We start from the raw sequence: 13082 nt of genomic DNA, 5'->3' as shown, positions 1-13082 counted from the left end.
ATCTACACAGAATTCAAACCAAAGCTTTGTATGCAGATCAATTAAATAACAAGTGATATCAATAAACCTTTTTAAAAATCAAATTTTAGTGTATTTGGGAATTTAGATTAATTGAGGAGAACATAAACAACTAGTAGACTTGCTACAGATGAAAATGCATAAATATTTTCAAGTTGATAATTTTAAATTAGTTTTAAATTGGTTAAATTACTTCTGGGCTCTTTTAAATGATTGCTGGGGAGCATATGTTATTTTGATATGAATCAAAATAAGCTCAGACTGAATTCCACCAAGACTGAACTACTTTTACTCAGCCCTTGTACCGGCCAACAGCTGGATGTGAACCTTGTTCTAGATGGGGTGGCGGTGCCCGCAAAGGAGCTTGTTCATGATTTGGGGGTCCTTTTGAACTCACACCTCCTGCTTGAACAGCAGGTGGAGGCTGCAGCCATAAGTGCCTTTGCCCAGCTCCATTTGATCCGTCAATTACGCCCTTACCTTGATCGGCAAGCATTAATGACAGTGACCCATGCCCTTGTTATCTCCCGCCTAGATTATTGTAACACCCTCTATCTAGGGTTACCTTTGAGGACAATTGGAAAGCTACAACAGGTCCAGAATGCAGTGGCTCGTTTACTTACGGGTGCCAGAAAATATGACAGGGTAACTCGTCTCCTGCAGTCATTGCACTGGTTGCCTATTCGCTACTGAGTTCAATTTAAGGTCCTGGTTTTGACAGCCTTGCGGAGTTTGGCACCTGTCTACCTACAGACCCACCTCTCCCATCCAGTTACATCCCGTCCGGTCAGATCTGCCCAGATGGCCCTTTTGTCTGCCCCTGATTTCCGAGAGGTTCGGGGTGCTAGGACCCGTGAAAGGGCCTTCTCGGTTGCTGCCCCACTTCTCTGGAATTCCCTTCCCCTGCAGATTCGTTTAGCTCCTTCCTTGTTGATTTTTAAATCTTTATTGAAGACTTTTCTTTTCACCAGGCTTTTACCCTGTAGTTTACCTATTTGCTTTTTTCCTCTTTTTCTTTTTGTTAGTTACTTTACTTATATTCAGAATGTAATTTTAATGCTGTCTTGTTTTGCATGTTTTCTACACTGCCCTGAGTCTTCGGAGTGGTATATCAAATGTTTATAATAAATAAATAAATAAATATGTTGTTAATATTTGCTTTATGAATCATACATTAGTGTGTGTACAAGATAATTTTGAATTCTAGTTTTAAAATTTTGGAAATGCCAAAGTTTTATTAAGATTATTTTTACTTAGCTTCAGAATATACATCTTCTGAGAGTGAATTTAAATTATTGATTTAAATTATAACAAGAATGACAGGCTTATTACCTCCATTTGTTCCCATTGTTCAGTAATAGAATGATTTATGATACATTTTACACAATCAATAAAGAATGAATAATTGTAATTAAGTGGCAAACAAGATGTTTACATGTACAATGAGCCATTCAAATATTCACATCCATTAAGTGTCTTAAGAAAACAGGATTACTGCCAAACTCTGCCACACCCACTGTTATTTATGTTGCCTAAGATTACTATCATCAACTTTTATGAACTAAAGTAATAAAACTGCTCAAAACATTATCATCCAATTTGATTTTTAAAATATGTATCATTTTATACTTGTTAACATTGAACCATTTTTGCCATTTTGTTGCCCACTCCCCCAGTTTGGAGAGATCCTGTTGGAGCTCCTCACAATCTGTTTTGGATTTCACTACCCTAAATAGTTTGGTGTCATCTGCAAATTTGGCCACCAAGCTGCTTACCCCAACTTCTAGATCATCTATGAACAAGTTAAAATGCACTGATCTCAGTACCAATCCCTGGGGGACCCCACTTCTTACTTTCCTCCATGGTGAAAACTCTCCATTTATCCCTACCCTCTGTTTCCTCTCCTTCAACTAGTTACCAATCCACACATGAACCTGCCTCCTTATCCCATGACTGCTAAGCTTTCTCAATAGTCTTTGGTGAGGAACTTTAAAAATCAGTGTTACATTGGCCACTTTCCAGTCCTCCGGTACAGAGCCTGATTGTAGGGATAAATTATATATTTTTGCAAGGAGGTCAGCAATCACACATTTGAGTTCTTTAAGGACACTTGGGTGGATGCCATCTGGCCCTGGCAATTGGTTAGTTTTTAATTTTCCCAGACAGTTTAGAACATTGTCTCATCACCTCTATCTGATTCAGTTCTTTAGCCTCTGTTCCCAAGAAGCTTGGTTCAGACACAGGTATATGCTCAGCATGTTCTGCCATGAAGACAGATGCAAGGAACTCATTTAGCTTATCTGCTGCTTCTTTTTTCTTATTCGCCTTGATGTATTTCCCTAAATGTTCCTCAAACTCTCTTTTTGCCTCCCTTATTGTGTCCTTGCATTTCTTTTGCCAGAGTTCTGAAGGAAGTTTTCTTTATAACTTCCTTGACTTTACTTGTTACCCATGCTGGCATCCTCCCAGTACCTTTCCTCTTTTTTGGTATACAATTTGGTGTACATTTTAACTGGGCTTCTATTAATGTGGTTTTAAATAAACTCCATGCATTCTGGAGCAAGGTGACTCTCCTGATTTTCCCTTACAGTCCCCCCGCCCCCCCAACTCCTCATTTTAGAGAAGTTTCCTCTTCTGAAATTCAAAGTGTCTGTGTTAGACTTTCTTGGCAATTCTCTCCCCACACTGACATCTCGTATCAGGTCCTGTACACTACTCAGGATTAAGTCGGTCGCCTTCTCTCTGGTTAGTTTCATGACCAACTGTTCTAGGGCACAGTCATTCAGCATGTCTAGAAATGTGGCCTCTTTGCCATTATCTGACTGTGAATTTACCCAGTTTATGTATGGGTAATTGAAGTCACCCATTATTACAGCTTTTTGATGCCTCCTTCTGCAGCTCCCAGTCACTGTCAACATTTTGATCAAGAGCAGGGGTAGAGGGAGGCCAGTGGTGACCCAGGTCCAGCCTGCTGCTGCGGCCCCCTAGCCCCACCCCTGCATCTGATGTCAGATGCGGGGGGCATGGCTGGGGCATGAGGCACAGATCCTGAGGGGTGGCAGCCCGGGTTCTTCGGCCCCATTTGCTCAATGGTGGCTCCACTCTTGATCAGGAGGGCGATAACACATTCCTAGTAGCACATTTCCTTTCAGGCCTTGTATTGTCACCCGCAGAGTTTCCGTGGAGGACTCTGGGCCTGCTAGGTTTTCTAGCTTGTTGGATTCTATCCCTTCTTTAACATACAGTGCTACTTGTTGGAGATGAACTTCCAGTGCATCGACCTTTTGCACCAACTGTCCTAATGACCATTAAGGGCATTGGGAGTAGAGACAGTGAGTCAGGGTCTCCTTATCTGTCCCTACTCTATGACCCCTGAACTGACTCTGCAGCACTTCCTGTGCTGCATCACAATCCTTCCTTTCCTCCTAGAGAGCAGATGGAAACATATCTCTCTCTCCTTACCTATCCACTATGTAGTCCTTTAGATTAGAGATAGGTCTTTCCTATCTAAGTGTATTTAACCAATACATATTTAGTGTTTAGTCATACAAGGATCTCCATGTGTTTTCTCTAAACAGCTGCAATATCCAAACCATCCTCTGCTACCTACTCTGTAACTGGAGTGTGTGCTCATTCCTTAGTGCTCTGCTGTTTTACCTATTGTGGGTAAAAATCAACAACCTCTAACACTACTCCACCTCCAAGGCCCCCCTCCCTGTCCTTTCTATAGAGTTTATATCTAGGAATAACTGTGTCCCACTGGTTTTCACTGTTCTACCATGTTTCTGTTATGCCAACTATATATATGTTTTTATTAGCAACCAAGCACTCCAGCTTACCCATGTTGGCTCAGAGGCTCCTGGCATTGGCATATAACCACCTATATGCTGTTTTTCTTTTGGCCATATGATCTCTTTGACAAGCTAGCACATCTTTCTGCCTGCTTTTTATCTGGTTCTACTCTTTCCCCTTCTTGTTTAACTGAAGCATTTTGCACCCTCACACCTTAAGGGATGGCATCTGTCAAACCGGGTACTACACAGCTCCTATTGGCTATTCCCCCGGCATCATTTTAAAAGCTGCTTTGAAACCTTTTTTATTTTAAGTGCCAGCAGTCTGGTTCCATCTTGGTTTAAGTGGAGCCCGTCACTTTTAACAGGCTTGTCTTCTCCCAAAATATATCCCAGTGCCTAACAAATCTAAACTCCTCTTCCCCTCAGCACTCTCTCATCCACACATTGAGACTCCTCAGCTCTGCCTGTCTCACTGGCCCTGCGCATGGAACAGGTAGCATTTCTGAGAAATTTTTGAGGAAAGCACCTGAAGTGTGTGCAATGCAGAAGAATTGTGCATTAATGGAGGAGGGAAGTAATTGAAATATTGAACATGCAATTTTATTTTCAGCACAATAAAAGACTTTTTAAAATTACTGATCCCTGTTAAACGGGCAAAAAGGCATCTCTTAAAGTGATGGCTCTCTTTATTATTAGCAGCGGAAAAAGAAATGTCCTATCCAACACCAACACAGTGTCTGGTGAGTGACTGTTGCTAGTGTCTCCCTTGTGTTTCTTTTGAGATTGTGAGCATTTGGGGGGGCAGGAAAACATCTTCTCATTCCTTTCTCTTTGTAAACCACTTTGAAGAGCAATATATATTCTGCTTAAAAATATAGCAATTATCTTTGGTGAGGTTTTCCTCTGCAGAAGGAATAAACAGTACATCAGTAATAGACTAAGTTATATTAAAAAATTATGGTTTGTTGAGAAAGTTCCACCTTTTCAAGCTAATGTTTACAAAACACCAGCAATGGAATAAGCCTAGATAGTCTTTGTCTCCATACAATACCATAAAAGATTCAAGAATTTGAGCAACATTGTCCAAACAGCTCATAGCCCATTTTATTCTGTTCATTTTCTGGAATATCTGTTGTCTGAGGACAGACATTCACACTGTCTTCACTCTGATTCTTAAAGGATTACTATTAGACTCAGGAGCGATTTTGTGTTCAGCTAAATTCAGCATCTTCTGATTCAAGCTATTTATAGGAGAAGCATCTGGGGAAAATCTCCAAATGTACCCCAAAATACTCTGAATTTCTTCAAATTTCACAGTTTCAGCCCATGTTTAAGCATTATTTATTCAGTAAATTTGTATACTGCCCACTACTGAAGTCTAGACAGTGTACAGCATAAAATAAACACATAATTTAATAGTTAAACATATAAAAACCAGATTAAAATATCCATAAAAACACCAACTAACTAAAAAGCTTGACTGAAGAGATGTGTTCACACAACCAAAGTGGGGACTGGGAGAAAGGCAGGACCCTACCTACTTTTGCCCAGAGAATTGGAGCTTCTTTGGGCCTCTGCCAATTTGTGCACCCACACAACCAGTGTAGTGGCAGAGTCCTAAAGTGGGGTCGGGAGGAGGAGGTCCTCCTGCATACCACAATGCACCACACGGGCAGTGGAGACAGCAGCACTCCTCCCCCTAGACTTGTTTTCCACAGCACTCTATGGCCACCATTCCCCAGTCCCAAGTGAGCTGAGGGTTTAAAAAAAATGTTTCTACTTCAATGACAGGCTTGGTTGTTTCTGTTCACCATTTACAATTACAATTTCAGAATAAGGTGTTGCACCAGACACACTCTTCTATGATTTCATTTTAAAGAAGGAGTCCTAGAGGCTATTCACACAATGGGACAAAATCGGGCTAGCCTCCGCTAGCCCGATTTCGTCTCACTGTGGGAACCACCAGGCTCGGCTGCGAGCCCGGTAGTTCCTCAGCAGGTAACCCACTCAAGTAGCCCGCCCCTTAAACCGGGTTTGCGGAGCAAGTGCTCCGCAAACCTGGTTTTTGGGATCGTGAGTAGCCCCCTGGCCAGTATAACCTTTATACTGGGTCTCTCCAGTATAACCTTTGCACTCACGCAGGGCATACTGGAGCTTCCGGGTGCTGCACAGCCCCCAAACTCCTCAGCCCCTACTGGCTCCATCACAGAGCCGACAGTTGTGTGGACGGCCGATCCAGCCACCCAGGCAGGTCTGCCCGATCATCTGAGGGGAGAGCGGGCTTAGCCCACTCTCCCCGCAAACCCGGACAAAGCGGGTCTCAATGATCGTGAGACCTGCTTCCTAGAGTAGTAGTTTAAGCGAATTAAGGATTGGTGGTGGTGGTGGTGGTTTTTTACACCGGAAGTGTTGTTTGATTCCAGGACCGACCCTGCATGTAGAGCAGCAGTGTGGACTATTGGAGAACTACAACAACACTTGTATAGAAAACATCCCTTACACTCGTGAGTTCCCGCAACTTGCTTTTACTGCCCGCAACTTGCTTTTACTGAGTTCCCGCAACAGACCTTCTACTGCCAACTAAGTTATTGTCTGATGGCTTTTTCATCTGGTGTAGACTTCAGTTCACTAAAGATTCTGGTCAATTCCAGCCCTCTGCAGTTTATTGATACAGCACTTATGTGTGCATAAACTGACTGGCTTTATCTTCTGAGCTAGTTATGCTGTGAAACAAAATTATGGTGGTTGACATCCAGAATGGCTCTGTTGCATTCCCTCCTAGAGAGGCTGTTCTTTATTCAGCCAGAATCTTGTTGAGCAGCAGTGTGAGAGCCTGGGAGGAGGGGAAAGGAGAGTCGCTACTCTCCCCTGCCTCTGTAAGTGCTTTTTGCTTTCCAAAAAATATATTCCTGACTGGACTGTGCGGCCTTCAGGGACATGTTTCTGGAAGGCAAAGAGCACTTACAGAGGCAGGAGAGAGCATCAAAAATGGCTTCCCCACATGTGTGCTCTGCTGCTCTGGAAGACACTACCCGAGTTAAGAGCAGTCTCTCTGCATAGGCTGTGTCCCCAGACTGCTGCTCCGGATGTCTGTCAGAATTTCTAAGCATCATTTGTAAGCCTTGGTCAATGGAGTGATGAATGCAAGCAGCATTTTAAAGAAGGCTAGTAAATAAGAGGGTGCCTGTATTCCAGAAGTTGTGTGCTGAATATTTCTAGTTCATTATTAGAATCTTCTTAGTGGCAGGTGTGACAGGCTGGGGTTCAAGATGAAGCATCCACTTGTGGATTGAGTTGCAAGTGTGCTGTAGGGATCTGACTGAGTCATTTCTGCCTACAGAGAAAATGTATCTCTAGTGGTATGTTGTATACAAGATGCTGGTACCTTATGCAAATAGTTAAAGCAAGAATATGTATATATTTATTTATTGCTATATTTAAGCAATATCTATTATCATTATAAACAAGAAAGAAATTGGACTATACCACAAACCAGGTTAGCCTGAGCCTGAAGAATGGTGCAGACTGTGGATCTAAATTTGTGGGAGGGAGTTTGCTTTGTTAGCTCTGGAAAGATAATCTAATCAGATGAGTGACCAAAGCACATATCTCCCTCCAAGAGGGAAAATAAAAATAAAGCAATATTGATTCAGTTGTTATTACTCAAAGGGTTTCTCCTCTGTGGTCACACTTTTCTTCAGGATTCCAGGGAGCTATTTGCTGAAACAGCCTTACTAGTTTCTTTATATTAAACCTTTTCTCCCTTGCCACCACCTGTATGTTGACCATTTAATATAATACAGCATTAAATGGGTGGGATTAATTAGCAACAAATTAGTTCTGCTTAAGATTTTTCTCTATTTAAGAAAAATTAAAAGAAAATTGGCCAGAATCCCTTCATGAAATTACAAAGTCTATTGCATGCATGTAAACTGACTTGTGTCCAATATATGCACACTTACTTGGATCTTCTTCAATATGCTTTCCTAGTTGTATACAGAAGAATGAATACTTTCAGCATACTCAAACAAGAAATTTTAAGACTCCAGTGAGCTGTGAATGCCTCTGCAGCTTGTCTTCACCATTCTGCTACTTGACAGATGAAGGGCTGGTGTATGCAGATAATCAGGAATTTCTGGTTCTTGGTATGCAGGTAAAAGAAGAAGATATATGCATGCAGTTTAAATTAATTGGCTAGGTTTGTTCTTCCAATTATAGGTTACTAGAGAATAACATGTAAATATGCATGCTGCACAATTGGAAATACAGATCTTGAACTCTGCAAATATTTAAATATTGCACTTAAGGATAGACTAAATTGTCCATATGTCAGCTTAATATAGAAGAGAGAGAGCTATTTTAGCCTGTTTTATGGGATCCCAAAATGTTCTGTTTTGGAGGGATTTCCCTTCTTCTTTCTTGAGGAACTACCTGAAGTCAGAGGTGTGTCAAAAAGAGCAGGTGTGTGCTTCTAGAACTACAAAGTAGTCACATAGATTTCCACAAAGCTTATTAAGATAACATCCAAAATTAAAGTAATGTGCAAATTAAAGCATGGAATAAGCAGATTGTGCATTTGATCGAAGTGACTTTATATTACTGGTCTGTCTATCCCAGCATTGTCTACCTGACAGGCAGTAGTTCTCCAGGATCTTAATCAGCAGTCTTTTTCAGATGTTAGGAGTTGAACAGGGACAATATTAAGGGCATAGCTATAATTGAGAAAGAGACAAATGTCCCTGGACCCCTGTGAAAAGGGGGACCGCCAACTTGGCAACAGCTCATCCCCCCCTCCCACATCCCTGATGCACTGACATGCTGCTGGCTCCTGATTGGAGGACTCATATATGCTGCTAAAATGTTTCTGAGCCAGGTAAATGCACATGTCCACGTGTCTAGGGGAATGTGCATGCATGGAGAGTGTGTGATATAATTTGCATAGGCATGCAAGGAGGGGTGTGTTTTTCACCATGTCCTTGCAGTTCTTCAACAGCAAAGATAAGGGGAAGGCAAATCTTTGGCAGGGGGTCCACTCTAGGGGCCCATCTTCAGTATTTGTCCCAGGGCCCCCTTCAACTGTGCGATGTCCCTGGACAGTCTATATGCAAAGCATATGTGTGCTCGTTGAGATATGGTCTCCTCCCTAGCTGAAGTGCTTTTACTTGGGCAACCACTGTCAGAGTCTTTCCATGTGGTGCTTAATTCCATCTTGACTGCTGATCCTTATGGGTGATGTTGCTGTCAGTCCAAATGACATTTTGCCCATTATTTTCTATTGTGATTTGCCTGCCAGTTCGTGAAACACCAGTGGGTGTACCGCCCCCCCGCACACACAACTTTTTCTTAACATGGAGGACCAAAGCTGAATGAGCCTCTAGCCCTCCCCACTGTACTGGCCTTCTCATGAGGGGGCTAATCCTTGTGTGACAAGCCGACATGGGGGCAGGAGTTTAGTTTGGTGTCCCTGGACTGCTTTGCCAGGATCTACCATCGCAAGAGCATCCTTGGTCACAGAGAACCAGACTCTAGGATCCTTTGCCCTCCCTCATATACATATTTCCTCCTAGGAGGTGGGCATGATCCCTTCCTGGAATTCAGAAAAATAGTGCCCCTTGGCATCCCCCTGTTGCCAGCAATTGTGCTTTTGTGAGACTGTTTTGGTACGGGGCTCTTACAAGCATGGTAGTGCAACTGCTCTCAGAAGAAGGGCTTGCATGCCATTTAAAGGGATGTAAATACCCTTTCCCTGGTGAGGGTTTGTGGTCCTTTCATTCCGAAGAGGCACAATTGCATTTGGCATGCCCCCTTGAGGATTGTGGCCAAAGGCTGCCACCCTGCAGATGCTCTAATGCCTTGCTCACTGTCTGGCAACACAAGCGCTACAGAGCTTGCTGGGATGTGACCTCAGTGGACAAGGAAGAGGTAGTGACTCATCTACTCTGAAACTGGAGGTTGCCGGCCTGGGGTTGGATGAATGTCTGCAATGCGATTAATGGTTACAAAAATTAACCATGGGTTTAGCAAACTTCATTTTCATGTTATATGCGAATTAGTCCAGTGTGTTTATATCTGTTTCCCTTGTAAACACCAAGTATCTTATGTAGGCTTAACTGAGAACTTTATTTTTTTTCAACTCCATATCTTTCCTCTCCTTTCCTCCTCCTGTCCCTCTCTGCCCCAACTCTACCCCTCAAAATTTCTACAGAATGCCTATGAGGAGAAACTTCAAAATAAAATAACAAAACAGAAAGTTAGATGGGACACAATATACAGTTTATTTGGTGATGGCACCTCTTTGCAGTTCCCTCTCTGGGAATATCCATCAAGCTTCTTCCCCCTCTGTTTTAAAACAGGCAGTGAAAACTTTACTGTTCTGAAATGTTTTTGGTGTCTGGTTTTGGTGCGTACTCTGGCTACTCTTTCTCTTGTGTTCATGTTTGTTTACATTTATATCCCGTCCTGCCTCCAAGGAGCCCAGAGCAGCATACATGTTTATGTTTATCCTCACAACAACTCTGTGAGGTAAGCAGGCATGTTGGAAGTGGTGGCGGGGACCATCCCAGGCCTGAAATGGGCCACTGCATCACTTGGGAGGCCGGTGGGGGCAGGGGGTGGAAGGAGCCACCACTTCCACCATCCCCTGATGCTGCAGTCATGGCTTGTTTTTTAAAAGTTAATGCAAATGCAAGGCTCCCCACACCTCCACATGTAACCCTTTACTTGTAAAGAGGAATCCTTGCCCCTCGAGCCAGTCCGGATTCGAGTCAAACTGCCCGGCTTGCTCATCCCTAAAAAGGCTTTTTCGGGAAGGAGAGAGAAGCAAAAATCACATCCCCATCCTCATGCACCGGTAGCTGTGCAGCAAGCCATCAATGCAGCTAGTCTCCTGGATCCCAGCCAGGGTGGAGCTGCAGAGAATCTTGGCCACTGTGTTTAATGGGCCTACTTCCAGGTAAGTCTAAATCAAATTGTAGCCCTAGTGGTTTTAGAAAGTGATGGCACCTAAGGACTCCCCAGCCCCACAAGCACAACTGTGCTTGTGGGAAGGGATCAGCAAATGACTCTGTATAATTATTTTCTGTTTCCCTCTTGTTACATGTGCATGGGTGTGCACAGATTGTAGTGCACCCATTACTCAGAATAGTACTTTCCCCTGATTCCGTCTTCCATCCACAGTCTCCTATGGTTTATGCTTGGGGACTCTCTGGGACATATTTTTGGTGGGCAGAGGAAAAGGAGAATTGGTGATAATTGCCCTTCTGCCACAAGCACAAACAGAAGAGTTCCACTTGAACAATTTTCTTCTGGCTTCTGCTCAGTGTGTGCATGTTTTTAATTCCGTATTCCATCACACTGAATATAATGTTCCTTTCAACAGGATGGAAGAATTCTGTTTCTGCATACATCAATACAGAATTTGGTATATTATGAGATGAGAGTCTATAAAGATCCAGTAAGTGCCCTTTAATTATTATTTTCTGACCATACTTGATGATATATAAAAGTGTATATTTTAACTGCGCTAACCATCTGGTCAAGGTTGTGTGTGCAGTTTCTGAACCAGAAATGGGAAAGGACTACAGCCCCTGGTGGTGGATGCAGCCATCCAGTTCTGGAAACTGTGTCCACAGCACTTGTTTGTGTGCATGATTCCCAATCTAGTATGACAGCCTGCTGCTGCACGTGCATCCTGCTCAATCAGATAAGGCAACTGAGGTCATTTTAAACTGGTACAATAACAGAGATGGTACCAGATTTGTAACTAAATTCATTTTATAATAATGGTATAAGAAGTGCTCTGCACACTCAGTTCATAGTGCACATAAAGAATTATAATATGTAATCTGAGCTGATTTTAGATACTTCAGACAGTATCACCTACCTGTCTGCCTGCAGAATATATAAACATTTTTTCATGGACCCAACAATTATTAAATGTCTGAATTTCATATTTTCATTTGAAGTGTTTAATACTATTGTGAGCTAATTTGAAGCAGTTATTCCTGTTACACTGGCATATAAACATACTTACTTATAAAGCATCTTACTTCTAAAATGTATATGGAAGTGTGTTTTCAGTAGGTTCACTGGCTGACATGCTGACTAATGAAGTGCATGCGTAAAGATGGGCTGTAGGGAGACAACTGAAGATGGCATGCAACTCCCCCGGCACCTCTATACACGCCCTGTTGCACAAGCGGGTGAAATAGCCTCACTCTGTCCACACTCTAGAAGAAAGGAAACCCATTGTTCAGGGTCAGCAATGTATTCCCTCTCTTCCAGAGCATTTCTGGGCTGCAGGCAGAGTGGGAGCGTTTTGCCCACTTGTGCAACAACATATTCATAGAGGGACTGGGGGAGTTGCATGTGGGCCTCAGTCGTGTCCTTCTTTACACATGCACTTCATTAGTCAGGATGTCAGCCACTACTTTTTAATTTTTTTTTAATGGGTTTTATTGCAGTTTTTAAAGACAATTATCAATTTATTTAGGTAATTCATTTAAGGCATGATGTGGACCAGCAGCAACTGATAATCATGTGCCAAGGACCATACTTTAAACGTGTACATTTCAGAAGCTTGCCTGCTCTGGAGTTGGTCTGCTACATTGATGTCTCAAATGATACCCTTGTTTTTACAAGGCTTGTGAGTAATAAGATTTGACTAATATTGTGAAAATATGATTGTGAGACATATTGCTGAAAATTGTATAATTATTGTGACCTATTTAGCTATTATAAGATTTCTTCACATAGTTCCTGTGAAGCATCTATTTTGTGGCTGAATGTATCTCTGGACTAATCTTGTAGGACAGAATATGGTGGTCAGTTTTTACTCCAACATTACTACAAAATCTGTGTATTTTGTAAGTCGTCTTCCCACATTACAGAAGTAATATCGCAACTGTAGGAATGTGCAGAATATTTCGAGCTCAAAACATTCCAACTTGAAATGGGCTGTTTCAAGTATTTTGAGTTCTAAACAGAACTCCCTTCAAATTGTTTCGAGCTCAGAATCTAATGACCCTATTTCAAGTGTTCTGAGCACAATTTATGTGGGCTGTTTTTCCTACAGTTTGTATGATAACAAGCCAACCAAGAAGCAAGGAGATCTCAAGTCATTCAGAAGCCAGTGACAAAACCAGTCAGCAAGGGAAAAACAGCCCACCCAAATGGCGTTCAGAACAAAACGTTTCGAGCTCGGAACAGAACGCAAATTTCGTTCCAAGCACATTCCTACATGACAGGCACTTCTGCTAGCACAAATATATT

General features: G+C 42.3%; 1 protein-coding gene across 12 annotated transcripts in view; it reads left to right on the top strand.

Annotated features, from left to right (window-relative positions):
- The window catches only part of LOC128342526 (uncharacterized), a 138959-nt gene that overhangs the window by 39397 nt on the left and 86480 nt on the right, over positions 1-13082 (top strand). For all 12 annotated transcript variants that reach the window (XR_008315046.1, XM_053289897.1, XM_053289900.1 and 9 more), the window contains 4 exons: positions 6236-6316; positions 7803-7965; positions 11191-11265; positions 12304-12456. Coding sequence is in view for 11 of the 12 variants with exons in the window: in XM_053289897.1 (XP_053145872.1) it covers positions 6236-6316; positions 7803-7965; positions 11191-11265; positions 12304-12456 (472 nt within the window). In the remaining variant the exon portion in view is untranslated. The remainder of the gene's footprint in view (positions 1-6235; positions 6317-7802; positions 7966-11190; positions 11266-12303; positions 12457-13082) is intronic.

Source organism: Hemicordylus capensis, chromosome 2, assembly GCF_027244095.1.
Source record: "Hemicordylus capensis ecotype Gifberg chromosome 2, rHemCap1.1.pri, whole genome shotgun sequence".
Lineage (NCBI taxonomy): Eukaryota > Metazoa > Chordata > Lepidosauria > Squamata > Cordylidae > Hemicordylus > Hemicordylus capensis.
Note: the sequence above shows the minus strand (reverse complement) of the source record. Positions and strands in the feature narration are given on the sequence as shown.